Consider the following 18475-nt stretch of genomic DNA (forward strand, 5'->3'; position numbering starts at 1 on the left):
TTTCATTGATCTTTTCTTTTTTTTTTTTTGCCTCTGTTTCATTTATTTCTGCTCTGATCTTTATAATTTCCTTCCACTAACTTTGGGTTCTGTTTGTTCTTCTTTTCTAGTTGCTTTAGATGTAAGGTTAGGTTGTGGGGTTTTTTTGAGATTTTTCTTATTTCCTGAGGTAGGCTTGTATTACTATAAACTTCCCTCTTAGAATTGCTTTTGCTGCATCCCATAGATTTTGTATCATTGTGTTTTTGTTGTCTCCAAGTATTTTATTTTTTGATTTTTTTCAGTGATCCATTGGTTGTCTAATAACATGTTGGTTAGCCTCCATGGGTTTATGTTTTTTGCTGTTTTTATCTTGTAGTTGATTTTTAGTCTCATAGTGTCATGGCTGAAAAAGATACTTGATATGATTTCAGTTTTCTTAAATTTATTGAGATTCATTTTGTGGCCTATCATGTGTCTATCATGCTATAATGTTCAGTGTGCACTTGAAAAGAATGTGCATTTGGCTGCTTTTGGATAGAATGTTCTATATTATATTATATATATAAATATATCTATATATATGTTCATATATATATGAACATATATATGTTCATTTGGTGTAATAAGTCATTTAAAGCCAGTGTTTCCCTACTGAGTTTCTTTCCGGATGACCTGTCCATTGATGTACATGGGGTGTTAAAGTCCCCTACTATTATCGTGTTACTGTCAATTCCTCCCTTCATGTCTGTTAATATTTGCTTTATTCATTTAGGTGCCTGCATCTTTTAAATGCGTATCTTAAATAATCATCATATTATTATAACACCTTAGAAAATTAGGAATAATTATTTAATATCATTTAATGTTCAGTTCTAATTTTTACAAATAAGTTTTTTTTTTCCAAACTATGATCTGATCAAATTCATGCATTACATTTGATTGTTACATTTTAAAGATTTCTCTTAATCTAAACAAATCCCCCTTATTTTCTTATTAGATTGACTTTTTTTTTTGAGAGAGAGTGAGAGAGAGATCAGGCTAGATGACTTATAGAATGTCCCCATTCTGGAATATGATATTGACTTTTGAGGAAGCCTAGTTGTCTTATGGAATATTTTATATTCTTGATTTGCCTGATTATTTCCTTACTGTGTAATATAACTTGTTCCTTTATCTTCTGGAAGTAGCTCTGAAGTCTTAATTAGGTTTAAGCTAAACTTTCGGTAAAAATATTTGGTGAAAGAAAAATAAGTAATGCTGTGAACCTCAAATACATGTCTGGAGGCACATAATGTCAGGTTGTCCCATTATTAGTGATGGTGAGTTTGATTACTTAGTTAAGGTGATGATAGCCTAATTTCTCCAATGATAAGCTGTGTCCTTTTTTTGAAATTAGCAAGTAAGTTTGGGGTGACACTTTGACAACTAGCACAATGACTCATTCTCCAATTAAACTTAGTGGTTTTAATATCCATTTGCTTGAGAAAATGGTACATGATCCTTTGATGGAGCTCTTTTAAACTTTTTTTTTAAAGAAATTATTTTGCAATGCTTGAAAGGTTCCTGCCCACTGGCATTCAGAAAGTGGAGGAGGAGGCCAGGAAAACGTCAGCTACCAAGAAGAGGTTTAAACGTGGTAGAGCCTCCAGATACTAATATTTTCTCTTAGGGCATGTTGTAGAAGAGCACAGACACAGAGCACTGAGGGATGCTGAGGGTCTGAAGTTCCATTTCTTCAGATTGTTTGGAGACTGGCAATCCCTTTAGGAAAACTCTTCTTTCTCCTCCCCCAGCCAATAAGCCTTTGCCCCACTGTTACTCTTACCAGGACACAAAAGAGACATTTAGAAAGGAAGGAGTGGGCAACAGAGAAAGAGAGAGGCCTTTGTGAACTTTTTGCTTTCAGCAAGCCTATCCTTATTGATAGTTCTTCTTTAACCCATATTATCTGGTTTTCCTTTTCAGTACTCCATTGTGGCACTGCAAGTAAGTAGAAGTTTCTTTTTCTTTTCTGTCAGTTGTGGAAAAGGTGGTTGGTGCTAAAGCTTGAAGTCAGCAGCGACGCTGCGATCTTGGCCCAGAGCCTGAGACTCTGCACCAGCACAAAGTACCTGCAATCCCGCCTAAGCTGTGCCTGTTCTCTTGCCTCTGACCCCCCTGCCCTTCTCAGTGTTAAACCTCTGTAAATAAGGACACCAACCTCTATAGTGACGAACCTTCCTACTCTGATGCCTGTACCTTCTCTGCACTGTATCAATCCAACGAGGGTTGGTTCTGTACTCTTAGTCTTTGGGTTGGCTATTATCACAGACACTCAACCATTGAACATGACAAGAATACCTGTGAGAAGTATTAAGAAGGCGAAATTCCTCACAGCTTCCCCTCCATTTTTCTGTCAAATTACCTATCATTCAGGTATCTTACAATCAGTCCCCTCAGCATTGCCCCACTTAAGGGACCAAGAATAATCACTCTTTGTAAAGGGCATCCTAAAGCCCACTTTCTGAAACATGATAACATTTTAAAGGACTCAGTCTGATTGTTTGAATCCACAAGGGCCCTTTTCTTCCTGCACACAGACCATGGGGGTCACAAGCAATGGGTGGGATTCTTTAGGTTCTTTTTGCTTCTTTACCTGCTTTCTGCAGTGCAGGGTGGGGATCAAAGAGGCAGGCACGTCATGGGATTTCTTTTTAATGGACACAGGATCCAAACAACAATAGGATTGCACAGTGGCTGAACGTGGTGCCCAAGGAAGGCATTGTAGAGCTGTCCTTCCAACTGGCACCAGAGGCGACGCTGGGCACCTACAGTGTGGACGTGGCAGAGGGCAAGACCTTTGGCACCTTCAGTGTGGAAGAATATGGTAGGTGGGAGAATCAGTAGGTCAAAGTGTTGGACGTAATCTTGTGTCAAAATCAGCAAAGGTCAAGTAAAATCTACTATGGAACTAGGTCCAAGTTGGCGGAAGTGGACTTCTAGTGGACCTTGAGCCTCATTATACGCTCATTGCAATACATTAGCATAAGCTAAGTGGCACACCCACCAGAGCCATGACAGTTCCCAGGCTGACCATCAAAGATCAAAAATTGGACAGTGGCCCAATTCCTGGAAATCTCTGCCCTGTCCCCAGAATAGTTGGAATAACCCTCCCACTCATTAGCCTATGAAATTTCATATGGGCTGGAAATTACCCAGCCCATAAAAACTAACTGCCCCATATTCTTGGGCCTCTTGCCTTCTGATATGGCCCACACTCTATCTGTGGAGTGTGTTTCTCTCTAAATAAATCCAGTTCTTACCTAAAAACAAAAAAAACCCAGAGGGATTATTTATTCATTTTAGTGCTAAACCGGCTAATAACTTCAGGAACATTTTACCTTAATAATGCCCCATTAATTTAACTAGCTAATTAATTATCACTGCTTTATACCCCTCTACTTTAAACTACCTCTTTTTGACCACTACCTGTATGGTAAAACCTTCTTCCTCTTCGTTTTCCATCTCTCTCCAGTGCTGCCTAAGTTTAAGTTGGAAGTGGTGGAACCCAAACAGTTATCAATGCTAGAAGACTCTTTCTTAGTGAAAATTTGCTGTAGGTAAGAATAAAGCTCTGGATCCAGTGAGGATTAAAGCTATATTGAGAGATGTTGTGAGGGAGTGTTATGGAAAGAGGGATTGTGGAGGTAGCAGCTAAACCTTGGGATGCTTTATGTAGTCCAGATCACGAGTTCTGCAAGAACACGTGTTCTAATTGTGCTTCTGTCCTTACTTTCCACTGCTCTCTCAGCCAGCATTATTGATTTAGTGTCTCCTTTGTACAGAGCACAATATTGAGTCCCATGGGGAAATAGGAGTAAGGAAAAAGAAAGACACTATTGTTGTCCTTTGGATGGCATTTATTGTGAAATGGCAATACTCTAAGGCTTTGAGCAAAGCAGGGATGTGAATGAGAGCTGGAGAAGGCTAGGACTGTCAGAGTACTTCCAGAGGTGGGAATGTGAGAGAGAAGGAAACGTGGTGTTTGGGGGAGGAGGGTTGGATCGTAAGTAGAATTGCCCAACTCTGACTCTCATGCTTTTCTGGGTTAGGTACACCTATGGAAAGCCCGTGCTAGGGACAGTGCAGGTATCAGTGTGTCAAGAGGCTTACTGGTTTCCAGGGCCAGAAGGGGAACACCCACCTGACAGATGCAAGAATATCTCTGGAAAGGTGAGTAAATGGGATGTAGAAAAGGAACCTTAATTCCTATGTCCTAAAGAGTAAGTAAGTAAGTACCAATATAGAAAAGTGGTTAAAAACAAACAAACAAAGAAAAACCCAAAGTAGAAAGCATTTCACATGGTTATTATCCCAGTTCCAAAGAACAAGGCAGTCTTTTTTATCCCCACAAAAGATAAAGCCTTTTAGAATCTGCCTTGGAATCAAGAAATTAATCTAAACCCTTGGGAGATAAAATTTTCCTGTTCTGAAGTGGGTTCTTTTCTCCTCATATCTTGGAACTTCCAAGTTGCTTTATGATTATATATGTGTGGGTATATACTTCATGTTATGGGATGGGGTTTCTATCTTAAAAATGGAGAAATGAAAGTGTAGAGATGAGAAATTATTTTCTTCTACGGGACATCATGAAGTGGAAGTAAAGATTAGGTTATTCATCCTCTCTCTCCCTATCTCTCTCTCTGATTGTGTCACTAGACTGACAAAGCAGGATGCATCTCAGCTTCTGTGGCCATGTCTACCTTCAGCCTCAGTGAGCATAATTACGGACAAGACATCAGTATCGTGGCTACTATGGTGGAGGAAGGGACAGGTAAGTGAGATGCTCCTTGATTCACTAAGAAAAGAGAAAGGAAAAGAGCTGTCCCAGAGACAGACCTCCTCAGAGGACTCAAGACCCACCCTCATCACTGTTTGGAAGGGACTCTGTTCCTAGTTCACAGTCAAAGGAAGATGCCAGATTCCCTCTGTCGTCCACTCCCTGTTTCTCCAAAAGTTTGGGGAGGAGGAGTTGGTTTGGATCTTCGGCCAGATATATATTCAGCTTCCTACTTCCAGTGGCACCATCCTTTCAGGGATTTTATGTTAAACATGAAGGTGAGGATATCAGGTTTTTAGATCATCATACATCTGGTTTCCCTTTGCAGGAGTGGAGGCCAATACCACTCGGTATATCTACATTTCTCCATACGTGGCATCAATGACCTTTGAAGACACCAATCATTATTATTACCCTAATTTCCCCTTCAGTGGAAAGGTATGTTAAAACTTGTCTCTGCACAGACAAAAAAATGCTTAACCATCCACTGTCACCTCCTTCCTGTACACGTATAATAATAGCTAACTTAGCATTGTTCAAAGTACTTTATGTGTATTCACTAGTTTAATCTTTGCAACAATCCTGAGTTAGGCACTCTTATTGGCCCCACTTTACGAATAAGGAGGCTGAGGTGCAGAGAGGTTAAGTGATTTTCCCAAGGTCATAATCTCGTAAGTGTTAACTGTGATCAAATCCAGGCATCCTGGCTCTCGAGTATGTGCTTAACCCCTTGCACTGTGTGTCCTGAATCTCATGTGAGATGTGCCTTGAATATTAATGTGACTTCAGTGCCCTTCCTAATGCCAGGGGTTCACATTCTCACGTTTAAATCTTTGAATTTTAGAGCTGCAAGTTATCTGGAGAGATCATCTAGTCTGAGCTTCTGCATCTAGGCAAGGTTAATATCAAGCTTCCTGTGACCGAGAGCCATTTATAGCTCCTTAAGCATTGTTTTTAGAGATTTAAAAATTGGTAGTGTTTTCTTGCTGATTCCTAGCAATCTACCCCTCTCTCCAGCTTAGCTTTCTTCACTTCCCAAACAACTGCTGAACACAAGAATGTTGTACATATTTAGATCCATTTATTCCTTAGTCATCTTTTCTCTAGACCAAGAGTAGATCCGGACTTTCTTAGAGCTTAAGGATTATACAATTTCGGAGTGAAAGGGGTCTCTCTGTAGGAAAATGAAAGCAAAAAAAATGTACAGAGCCTTGGCAGGGGTGTATGCAAATGAAGGGCCCTGACGCTTCATAAGCCATGTGGCAAATCTACTTCTGCTCCAGGCCAAGCTACTTCTGTGTGTTTCTCAGTTCCTCATAGATCCTAATTTCCAAGCCCTGAATCACATTTACCTTTCTCTGGACTCTTTCCTGAAATGTATTCTTACAGTTTCAAACTTACACTAAATCTGACTCTAATGCCCTAATGACCTTCACCCCTCAGATAAGAGTTAGGGGCCATGATGACTCCCCCCTCAAGCATCATTCAGTGTTTCTGGTGATTCATGGCACAAATGGAACCATCACGCAGACCCTAACTACTGACAACGAAGGTCTTGCTCCCTTCAAGCTGGACACGGTTAATTGGGACAGGAAATTCATTTCTCTGGAGGTAAGCACTGGGAGGTCCAGCTTTCCAGGAAGGAAGGCCTCCCTGAAGGAAAACGTCAAAATTTTCCTTTTCCCCCCACTACACCACCACCCACCACCCCTGGGAAATTCCATCTCCCCCATTCACCAGTCCTGCCCTTCAGTTGACAAAAAGTTTTTCTTAGATCCCATTTTTAATACCAATCAAATAAATGACCTTCAGATAAAAATTGCTATTTCTACTAATTCATTTTATAACTTAACTCCATCTCTAGCTGATCCTTTATTTGAAATCAGATTAGGGAGGAAAAAGTGGTTCAGAGTCAACTTCTTCCTCCTATTCCCCTTTTCCCTCTTTCTGTTACTCATTAAAATAACAAAGAAGAGAATTCTAGGTTTTACATAACTTATAGGGAAGGTTACTTGTATCAGTTATCAATTGCCACACACTACTGCTTAGCAGACAACTACAGAACTTTAGTGTACACAACAGGAAGCGTTTATTGCTCCTGTAGCTGGGTAGACAGAAGGGCAGCTCTACCGATCTTGGTGGACTTCCTTATGTCTGTGGGTCAGCTGACTGTAGGCTGGCGCTCCACACGTCTCACGATCCACTGAGCTAGCCCAGGTATATTCCCGTGGCAGTGAAGAGATGCAAGAGCAAAAGCAGACGTGCAAGAGCAAAAGCAGACGTGCAAGGGCTTTTCTAAGCCTCTACTTATCTTGTGTATGCTAACACCCATTCCCCAAAACAAGTCACATGGTAGGTCCACAGTTAGACTAAAAGGGCACACTTGGTAAAGGGGACTTCCCTGGTGGTGCAGCGGTTCAGACTCTGCGCTCCCAATGCAGGGAGGCTGGGTTCGATCCCTGGTCATGGAACTAGATCCCACATGCACGCTTCAACTAAGAGTTCGAATGCCACAACTAAGGAGCCTGCCGGCCGCAACTAAGGAGCTCTCGTGCCTCAACTAAAGGATCCGGCGAGCCGCAACTAAGGAGCCTGCTTGCCCCAACTAAGACCTGGTGCAACCAAATAAAATAAATAAAATTAAGAAAAAAAAACTATAAAAAAAGATGTTGCTATGGGGAGGGATGAAGAATTGAAGCCTTTAATGCAATCATCCAGCTACACTACTCAAGCAAATACGTATTATTTCTGCTGTGGCTAATTTATGTAGTTCTGTACTCTAGGCATCATTCAATCACTCCACTTAGAAATGATTATTATCCTCTATACCTAGTTTTCTTACCTCTGAGATATATCCTTTAATTTCTTAGTCATAGTTATCTCTAACCTGCTTCAGTGTGTGAAGGTATATCATCCACAATTTCCTATTTCCTGACAACTGTAATTCAGCCCTTATTTTACTCTCCTTTGTACCAACATGCTGCTGCATATAACCACTATTATGGACTCCTCAAATATTCTTGGTTGAACCTCTAGTGAAATATCTACATGCCATTCTTAGGCAGTACAGATTCGAGAATCATAACAAGTCCATGGGGTCAATACGGTTGGGGTACATGAATTTTAAGGCCTTTTTTTCTCTCTCTCTCTTTCTCAGGGCAGGTTCCAATCGGAAGAAATGGCATATGATCCAGAAGAACTGCCTTATTACCACAATGCCTACCTGGACCTGCAGCCCTTCTACAACACAACTCACAGCTTCCTTGGCCTCCAGCGGCCAAATGGCATCTTGGAATGTGGCCGGCCCCAGGAAGTGCTGGTGGATTATTACATCGATCCAGCTGATGTGGAACCTGACCAGGAAGTCATCTTCTCCTACTATGTGAGACTAGGAAATGGGGATGGGTGAGAATGTGTTGGGAAGGAAAGGGAATAAAGACAGTGAGCTAGATGGGGTGAACAGACAGTCTGGATAGAGATATAATGCAAGCCACGTAGGTAATTAGAAATTAGAAATTTTTAGAAGCCACATTGAAAAAATTAAAAGAACAGAGGAAACTAACTTTTAAAATATATTTTGTCTAACCTAGTATATCCAACATATGATCATTTCCACATGAAGTCAACATAAAAAATTATTAATAGATATTTTACATTCTGTGTTTCAGCTGCGTTGCAAATCTTTGAAACTCAAAGTAGGTATTTTATACTTAAAGGAGTTTGGACTAGTTACATTTCACGGGCTCCAGTAGTCACATGTGGCCAGTGGCTACTGTGTTTATATAGGTATAAAAGATGGGGGGAAATGGGGAATAAAGAGATTTTGTACAGGAGTCCAGGGAAATTGTGTGGGGAAATAAAACTAGGAATAAATGAGACAATGTTGCTGACCAGGGCTGAAAGGGAGCCGGGTGGATGGGTAGGAGGGAGGGTGAGGAGGGGATGGCGACTCAGAATAAATTTCATTCTGTGTTTCATTGGTCAGTATTTTTAAATAGATGACATAGGGTTAAAAATTAACATTGATAGCAGCTCTGCTGGGGAAATAAAGTCACGACTTGTAGACTGAAAGAAATATAAAGGCAAGCAGTTTTACTGGTCATCTTGATGATCGTGAGGAACTTAGACTCATGTGAACCTTGGGTTTGATGGTCCAGAGTCTCTTTATTCCCTTATCATCTCCTTAAAGTCTCTGAGAGAATTGCTCCCCCTGAATCATTCCAGTGTCTTCATCAAGTTAAAACAATCATCCTAAATAACAGAATGAGGAGAGGTAGGTGGGAAATAATAAGGCAGAGTGATAATACATGTACTGTCTTCGGGACAGAAGTGTGGTGAGGCCTAGGAGAAAAATGGAGTTGGGGCTGATCAGTGTGGAAGATAGTCTGAGAAACTGGCCATAGAGCCCTTGCCTGCTTAGAAACCATCTCAGTGAATTCAGTTTCAAGGGAGAGTGAAGAGGAAGGGAGAGTTAAAAAGAGATTTCTCCTCCAGAGAGTCAAATGTCAGAAGGACTCAAGACAATTTCAAGGTATACTCATTTCCACTGAATTTCTTAAAAAAATTTTTTATTGATGTATAGTTGATTTACAGTGTTGTGTTAGTTTCAGGTGTACAGCAAAGTGATTCAGTTATATATATATATATATATAACTTATATATATATATATAAAATTTGTATATATATGAATTCTTTTTCAGATTCTTTTCCCTTATAGGTTATTACAAAATATTTACAGTTCTCTGTGCTATTCAATATGTTCTTGTTGGTTATTTATTTTATATATAGTAGTGTGTATATGTTAGTCCCAAACTCCTAATTTATCCCCAACCCCTTTACCCTCCACCGAATTTTCAATTGAGTGATAATTTTTAAAAGGTTGTAAGAAACAGAAACAGACTCACAGACATAGAGATCAGACTTGTGGTTGCCAAGGGGAGGGGGAGGGAGAGGGATGGACTGGGAGTTTGGGGTTGGTAGATGCCAACTATAACATTTAGAATGGATAAACAACAAGGTCCTACTGTAGAGCACAGGGAACTATATCTAATCTCCTGCGATGAACCATAATGGAAAAGAATACAAAAAAAGAATGTCTGTATGTGTATAACTGAGTCACTTTGCTGCATAGCAGAGATTGGCAGACATAGTAAATCAGCTACACTTCAATAAAAAAAATTTTTTTTTTAATAAGAGGTTGTAAGGATGGATTTTAGTAGACTTTATGTTACAAGGATTATAAAAGAATAAAAGAGATCTTCAAGAAATGGTGTCAGCTATTTATTCTCTCTAGCTCCGAGGCAGTGGTGGCCTTTGTCTCCTCCCACCCACCCCATGGTTCTCGCGGACCTCCAACTGGAGGAAGAGTCATCAGGGCTCTTGGTACCATCCAACATTTGACAAGCTGAAGGATGCTCCATGAAGTACTGACCTGGGCTCCAGAACTATGAAAGGAGCCTCTCCTTACGGAGAGATGCAGGGATTGGGCCGAGGCTAAACTCCTCTAACTTCTGTGTTGTTGGTGACTTCTTTTTCTCTTCCTTAGTTAACAGGGAAAGGGAATTTGGAGCTGGAGGGGCAGAAACACCTGAAGTCTAACAGGAAAGGTGAGTGTTCATGCATCTCTTGGAATACTTAAACTTTAAATTTCCAAGAAGTAGTTCTTTTACTAGAAGCAAGAGTAAGAGCAATGAGAACAGACCATAACAGTAACCACAGAAGAATAGGATAGTGTGAAGCAACCTGCACCATAAGGCCTGCGGCTGGCTCAGGAAGAAATGCAAACACAGGGTTGGATGTCATTGGTAGGTGAGTGTGTACTCCCATTCCTGAATATCCCCTCTTCCCTTTCAGGACTGAAAGGCTCCTTCTCTCTCTCATTGACCTTCAACTCCAGACTAGTCCCTGATCCTTCCCTGGTGATGTATGCCATTTTTCCCGGTGGAGGTGTTATAGCAGACAAAATTCAGTTCTCAGTGGAGATGTGCTTTGACAATCAGGTAAAATGGCAGTTGAAGAGGGTGAAGGAAATGTCTGAACATAGAGAGAGAGCCTGTGTATGCTGGGGTTGGAGATAAGGCAGGGGCGGGGAAAGAAGGAGTTAATATTGAAGCTGGAGATCATGTTCTCTATCTTTCGCATGGTTTGTTGAACTCTCCCGCTCTCCCGCTTCTTTTAAAAGGTCATGCTGGGAAGTCACATGTTCTGTATAGCTATTCCACAAATTCTCTTTCTTTCTGCTTTCTGTCTTTGAAACTTTCTACATTATTCTACAGTGCTGCTTAGTTTTTCCAATTGTATTACAAGACACTGTTTCTAAAGGGCAATACTTTACAAAGAAAAATCAGTATAAAAATGAAGGAGTGAGCTGGAGACCATACTTAGGGCATATGGGTGATGACGGTTTCTCCTCCTCTCCAGGCTGACCTGATCCCCACGTTATCCTTCTCTCTTCCCCAGGTTTCCCTTGGCTTCTCACCTTCCCAGCAGCTTCCAGGAGCAGATGTGGACCTGCAGCTGCAGGCAGCTCCCCAGTCCCTGTGTGCGATCCGGGCTGTGGATGAGAGTGTCTTGCTGCTTAGACCAGAGAGCGAGCTGAGCAACATCTCCGTGAGTGGTCTGGTGACGTGGTGACAAGAGGGAGTCAACAGAGAAGACAGACTGACCGCATCAGAATTAAGAGACGGATTCCAGGCAGTGGGAAAGAGAGTCTCAGGGAAATATTGCATCTCCACAAGGTGGTAGCAAAGCTGGTGTGGAAATGAAGGTAGAAATGATGATATGGGGACTTCCCTGGCAGTCCAGTGGTTAGGACTCGGTGCTTTCACTGCCGTGGGCCCAGGCTCAATCCCTGGTCAGGGAACTAAGATCCTGCAAGCCACGCGGCATGGACAAAGGAAAAAAAAAAAAAAAGAGGGAGAAAGAAATGATGATATGAGAAGGACACGGTTAATACGGTCACAGCGATCAGTATCAGGAAAGATGAAATAGGAGATAAGGGTGACAGATTATGAAAAAAGGTGAACTAGAGGAAGGGGTTATGATGGAAGAAATTCTGGAATAATGAAGAGAAATAATACAAGAGCAGTAAACTGTGCCACCAGAATCAGAATCTGAGAGAAGTTTCTCAACTGATTTCACTATGTCAATATTTTATTTTCTTAAGAAAAAAAAATTTATTTCCTTTTCTGTCTTTTCTCAGGTCTATAGTATGTTCCCATTCTGGTACGGTTACGACTATAAGGTGGATGAATATGATGAGTGCCCGGTGTATGGCCGACGGGAGTTTTCCCGGCCCCTCATTGGTGCAGTGCCCGAGGAGCGTTGGGGCAGGCGTTTTAACGTATGGAGGCCTTGGTCCTCTGAAAACATAGATCTTTTCCATTTTTTCAAGGTAAATGTTCTTACCCATTTTGTTCTCATAGAAACAATTGTGGTGGGAGGGGGAAAGGAAAGCCCACATCTCATAAAGTGGGCAGAGTCATACGGGCACTGGCAGGGGCAGAATCTTGAAAGAAACTCCTGACGGGTAAGGCAGCCTCACTTGGTCCTCACGCTTGTAGAAGTCACCTACTGTCTGAGGCTATACACTAGTCCTCTCTCTGGGGTCTCCAAACATTGACTTCCATGGGATCAGCCCAGAAGGAAAATGAAGAAAGGTAGACCAGAAGTCTCTATTATGAAAGATACTGCACCTATTTTATACACAGAAGTTTGGGATGCTTTGGCCCACATCCGACCAGGAGGTCTCTGAGGTCAGGAAGTGGGTCTTGTTCATCTTTGTATTCTCTATAATGCCTGATCCTTCATAATGCTCAATATATTTTTATTGAATTGATTGAGCTGATACGGTCTCTGCCCTTAGACAGTTCAGTCCAAATCAAATAATAAGGATACAGTTACTAATATTTGGAAGAAATATTAAACATATTGAACGATGAAATAAGTGTAATACTACTATTCAGCCAAAAAAAGAATGAAATCTTGCCATTTGCAACAACCTGGATGGACCTTGAGGGCATTATGCTAAGTGAAATAAGTCAGACAGAGAAAGACAAATATCGTATGATCTCACTTATATGTGGAATCTAACAACAACAACAACAGCAGCAGCAATGCAACAAGCTCATAGATACAGAGAAGAGATTGGTAGCTGCTAGAGGTGGGAGGTGGAGGGGGGTAAAATGGGTGAAGGTAGTCAAAAGGTACAAACTTCCAGTTATAAAATACATAAGTCTTGGGAATGTAATGTACAGCATAGTGACGATAGTTAGTGATAGTGTATAGCATATTTGAAAGTTGCTAGAGAATTGATCTTAAAAGTTCTCATCACAAGAAAAAAATTTTTTGTAATTATATATGGCAATGGATGTTAACTAGACTTATTGTGGTGATCATTTTGCAAAAATGTATGTATATATGTGTATATACATATGTATAATACATCTATCTATCTATCTATATATAAACGCAATGGAATAAGTTTAATTGAAAAGCTTTCACACTAGCTGGAATAGAAGTGAACCAATCTTGGTGGCTGAGTATTGGTCTCACAATTAATAGGCAAAGAATGTGTTGGTTTAAACCTTTGAGGGTGAAATTTCTAGGCAGTAGCCCTTGTAGTAAGGGAGAGGACCCCCTTAACTCTTCATTCTCTGGTCTCTTTGGTGCCTATCAGGACATGGGCCTGAAAATACTGTCCAATGCCAAAATCAAGAAGCCAATAGATTGCAGTTACGAAACTTCAGAACACAGCATGGCAATGGAAGGTAAGCTACCTCTGTGGCTTGCAGATTCACTGAGATATTTAGCATCATGGAACTCCGAAAGCTCCCTCTTCGCCTCCTATTCTTGCACTGAGCCGGTAGCCAGAATGATGATGGATTGTGGGTTATATATGAAGGCAGTTTCCCTAGGATCTCACTCTCTCTCTGTCTCTGGGGAGGGCTTTTGAAGCCTGAAGCCCTTATCTACTCATTCCCTGGCCAGATGTCCGTGTCTGTCATTTCCCCTGATAGCCTCATGACCAGTCAGTTCCTCAGTGGTCCTTCCTCCTCATCTCTCTCTCTTTTTTAAAAAAACTAATTAATTTATTTATCTTTTTATTTTTGGCTGCGTTGGGTCTTCATTGCTGCTCATGGGCTTTCTCTATTTGCGGCGAGCAGGGGCTACTCTTCTTTGAGGTGGCTTCTCTTGTTGCGGAGCACGGGCTCTAGGCGTGGGGGCTCCATTAGTTGTGGCACGAGGGCTCAGTAGTTGTGGCTCTCGGGCTCTAGAGCACAGGCTCACTAGTTGTCCTCATCTCAGACTGGATGTTCTCTGCTTCCCTCTGAATTTCTTGCTGGTTTTCTCTCCACCTCAGTTTATCACATGACATAAGTCTTGTGCTTTTTCCCTTGTTCTTGGTCTCCTTAGAAACCTATCCATCTCGTCCACTGACTTTAAGGACATTTCCACCAATTCAGCCAGAGGATTCTCAGGTTCGCCAGTACTTCCCGGAGACTTGGCTCTGGGATCTGTTTCCTGTTGGGTAAGTGATGCCTAAAAGGTATAACAAAATTATATATACAGTGTAGATTCAGCAGAGAACTCAGACTCAGATAATTTCTAATGAACCTAAGTCTCAAGCCAAGAAGGTTTAATGGGGATATGAGAACGTATTTCTTTCCCTGGATTCTTAAACAGTTATATACAATCACTCAAAACAAATTCACACGTCTTCACATTTGCACAGTGCAGGCAGTGCATTCTCACTGCAGGGCCACACAAACAGAAAGGCACATCTTGATATTAGTTTGGTTCTTGCCCACTGCTTACCAGCTCGTTTTGACAAACCCTAAGAAGGCATATTCTCACCGATTCAGAGGGCACTGGGCTCTCTTACAGATATGTTTGCACACAGATGCCCACCCACACATACTCCCCCTCCTCACATCCTCAGACACCCCCCCCTTCTCCCATACTTCTACATCCTCACTCGAAGATTCACACTCTGAGATTCATGTGGGCCACCATTTCGGTTGCCTTTTTGCTTTTTCCCCCACGCACAACAGCAACGAAATATTCACTTCTGCAGACAAATTTGTAGCTTAACTCCCAGATGCCTTTCTCCTGTTGTCTGCTTCACCTGGGTTCTTGTATTCTCACAGTAACTCAGGGAAGGAGTCTGTCCACGTCACAGTTCCTGATTCCATCACCACATGGAAGGCCATGACTTTTTGCACTTCCCAGTCCAGAGGCTTTGGTCTTTCACCCACTGTTGGACTGACTGCCTTCAAGCCATTCTTTGTTGATCTGACTCTCCCTTACTCGGTAGTTCGTGGAGAATCCTTTCGTCTTACTGCCACCATCTTCAATTATCTGAAGGAGTGCATCAGGGTAAGAGCTAGGGATGCAAGAAGCAGGTGTCAGTCCCTAAACTGGAAGCATACCAATTTTCCCTGAGAAAGAAATGAGATGTCGGTGTCTCTGCTCCCATATTTTCCTAAACCTCTGTGTATTGTCTCCTTTACTCCGACCCTTTATCACTCAAATATCCTCTTCAGGTTCAGACTAACCTGGCTAAATCAGAGGAGTACCAGGTGGAACCAGGGACAGACTCTCAGGCCTCCAGCTGTCTCTGTGCTGATGAATCAAAATCCTATAACTGGAATATCACAGCTGTCAAACTGGGTAAGAGAAGGAAGTGGCAGATGGGCAAGGAAAGCACAGAGACTGAGAACTCTACCCTTTCCTCTACTGTGTTTGCTTTGTTTTCTCTTTCCTCTTCTCTGTATTTGCCTCTATTTTTCTCCCTCCTAAGTCTATGTTATAAAAAAAATAAGCGAATATTCTTTGGTAGATGACCAAAACATTATCCACACTGGACTATTTTAAGAGTGAAAGAGGGAGATTTTAATATTTACACCAGGACAAGAGATGTGTTACTAGTCAAATACTTACTATGGGCCAGGCACTGTCCTAACTGTTTTACATGAATTAACTCATTTAATCATCACAATAATCCTATGAGATGTCATTTGCTCTTGGATTAAGTCCTTGCAACTCAAAGTACAGTCTTTGGGTGTATTAGTTATCTACTGCTGCTTAACAAATTACCCTAAAATTTAGCAGCTTAAAAGAACAAACATTTATTATCACACAGTTTCTGTGGGTCAGTAATTTGTGCAGTTTAGCTGGGTTCCTCTTGCCCAAGGTCTCTCATGAAGTTCAGCCAGGGCTGTGTTCTCATCCAAAGACTTGCCCAGGAGAGAACACACGTCCAAGCTCATTCCAAAGCCTTTGATCCTCATAGACTGTTAGACTGAAGGCTTCAGTTCTTGGCCTCAGGTGTTGGCTAGTGGCCTCCTTCACTTTCCCATCACATGAATCTCCCCACTGGGCTGCCTCATGACATGACAGCTGGCTTCCTCCAGAGTTCGTGGCTTGAGAGGAAGAGTGCACCTGAGACAGAAGCTGCAGCCTTTTTTATAACCTAAGCTCAGCCGTGACATCTCATTGCTTCTGCCCTACCCTCTCCATTAGAAGCGAATCACTAAATCCAGCCCACAGGCAAGGAGAGGGGATTACACAACAGTGTAAATATCAGGAGGCAGGGATCACTGGGGTCCCTTAGAGGCCACCTACCGCAGAATGTGGGCCCCACCCCAGATCTACTGAAATAGAGTTTGAATTGTAACAGACAAGGGCCACAGGTGATTTGTATGCCGTTAAGTTTAAGAAGCACTAGTCTAGAGGGGAAGAGACCTCATTGGTACCTCTGCCAATAGGGCTGATGTCTTCCTTTTGCCCTCTTTCTTCTCAGGTCATGTAAACTTCACTATCAGCACTAAGATTCTGGACAGCAATGAACTCTGTGGGGACCAGAAGGGGTTTGTTCCAGAAAAGGGCCAGAGTGACACACTCATCAAACCAGTTCTGGTCAAGGTGAGTTTTCTGCAGGCCTAGCTTCAGAGGTAGAGGCAGCAACCAAGCCAGGGATGTTCAGTGTGTGTCTAACCATGTCAGTTAGTCTCTTGCAGCAGTCTTATTCCAACTCCAATCAGGCAGCTCACCTTTATCCTTCCCTGACCCCCTTCTGCCCTTAACTACTTGCTTAACCCATACTGATGGTCTATGGAAGTACCTAATACAGTACCTGTTACTTTGTAGACACTCAGTGAATGTTAGTTTCTCCTAAGAAAATCCCTAATGTCATCATTCGCTGCTTCCTGTCATCATGAACCCCATTGTCAATCCTGTCTCTTAGAAGTTTCCTAAACTTATCCTTAACTCTAGCCCAGAAAGAATTTTACTGAGAGGCCCCTCCCTGGGTTGAAATGGAGTCCTTTTGAATGTCAAAGAGAAGCTCTGTTCTCTCCAGTTCTGAGTGAAGCCCTGGAGCACAGGCAGGGCCTCTTCTCCCCATTTCCCTTGCCCTTCCTATTCCTTCAGTACCACCTGCTCTGACACTCATCTATGTTTTTTCACCCATCCTTGTCTCTCTCCATGTCAGCCGGAAGGAGTCCTTGTGGAGAAGACACACAACTCACTGTTGTGCCCCAAAGGTGGGTGAACCCAGAGAGGGGTTGGTGTGAGAATTCCCTTAGCAACAGGAGACCTTCTTAGGCAAAAGGAGGAATATACAGGACAAGAAGAAATAGGAGAGTCTAGGGGTGCCATTCCCAGTGGGGCCAAGTAGCTGAAAGGCAGGATGAAGAAGAGAAAATGTACAGCACAATTATGTCTCTCGCTGGAATTTATTTTCAGCAAAGACCACTGTGAATAGGGTAAAAAAAATCTACCTCCAACCCACAGAAAGCACTGGGTACAGAAAACCCTGGATTATGGCAAGTTTGTCCGTGGTTTGGGCGTGAGAACCCCCACTATTTCCACCTTTTATTGTTTTACCTTTTCTCTGCCCCTCATAGGAAAAGTGGCTTCAGAATCCATCTCCCTGGAGGTCCCTGTGGATGTTGTTCCTGATTCAGCCAAGGCTTATGTTACTGTTCTGGGTAAGCAACCAGAGATTCTTGGCTCAAAAAGGAAAGATGGTGCCAGAGGCTGCCAAGGTGTGGCATGGGTTGAGGCCTATGGCCCTACCTGGAGGAAGGTATGGTAGATTAGAAGTGATGAAGGAAGAAGAGCTTATTTTACAAAGTGGGCAAATAGAGCCTGTGCAGTGCAGATGGGATTAGACAGACGTATACTCTGGTTAAAAACAGAAAAGAGTCTGGGCAAGAGGAAGTTAAAGGTCGTTGAAGCTTGATATGTATTTAGGTTTAGGTCTATAAATTGGGTGGAGGGGAGATGAAATGTTTGCAGGAACCATTTAAAAATGAGGACTTCATATATTTGAATACAGTTTTGGGAAGAGTCAACCATATTTACATAGGACATGCCACTTCTTTAGGCAAGGAGAGGGAACAAATAAAAAAACATGAGCTTGAAAGTCGTATCAAACTGGCTTAGGATCCCAGTTCTGCTATTTAATAGCCATGTGACCTTGGATAAGTTAATGAACAATTTCGATCCTTCTTTTCCCTTCTGTAAGACAGTGATAATAACCTACCTTTCAGGATTGGTGTAAAGATTAAATATAATAAATTTCCCAGCACAATATCTAGCACATAGTAGAAGGCCTATACATGTTAGGTTCTTTCTGTACTCTAACCCCTACCCAGATCCCTTCCAGG

General features: G+C 42.0%; 1 protein-coding gene across 1 annotated transcript in view; it reads left to right on the forward strand.

The window, feature by feature from the left end:
* A2ML1 (alpha-2-macroglobulin like 1) overlaps positions 1-18475 on the forward strand; it is a 47078-nt gene that overhangs the window by 8394 nt on the left and 20209 nt on the right. The window contains exons 5-23 of the mRNA XM_007101838.3: positions 1948-1968; positions 2689-2848; positions 3497-3581; positions 4074-4194; positions 4681-4795; positions 5130-5239; positions 6245-6412; positions 7959-8183; positions 10348-10408; positions 10656-10801; positions 11262-11411; positions 12004-12195; positions 13480-13570; positions 14217-14331; positions 14951-15179; positions 15347-15473; positions 16606-16727; positions 17296-17347; positions 17711-17794. Coding sequence (XP_007101900.2) covers positions 1948-1968; positions 2689-2848; positions 3497-3581; positions 4074-4194; positions 4681-4795; positions 5130-5239; positions 6245-6412; positions 7959-8183; positions 10348-10408; positions 10656-10801; positions 11262-11411; positions 12004-12195; positions 13480-13570; positions 14217-14331; positions 14951-15179; positions 15347-15473; positions 16606-16727; positions 17296-17347; positions 17711-17794 — 2374 coding nt within the window. The remainder of the gene's footprint in view (positions 1-1947; positions 1969-2688; positions 2849-3496; positions 3582-4073; positions 4195-4680; positions 4796-5129; positions 5240-6244; positions 6413-7958; positions 8184-10347; positions 10409-10655; positions 10802-11261; positions 11412-12003; positions 12196-13479; positions 13571-14216; positions 14332-14950; positions 15180-15346; positions 15474-16605; positions 16728-17295; positions 17348-17710; positions 17795-18475) is intronic.

Source organism: Physeter macrocephalus, chromosome 6 (genome assembly GCF_002837175.3).
Source record: "Physeter macrocephalus isolate SW-GA chromosome 6, ASM283717v5, whole genome shotgun sequence".
NCBI lineage: Eukaryota > Metazoa > Chordata > Mammalia > Artiodactyla > Physeteridae > Physeter > Physeter macrocephalus.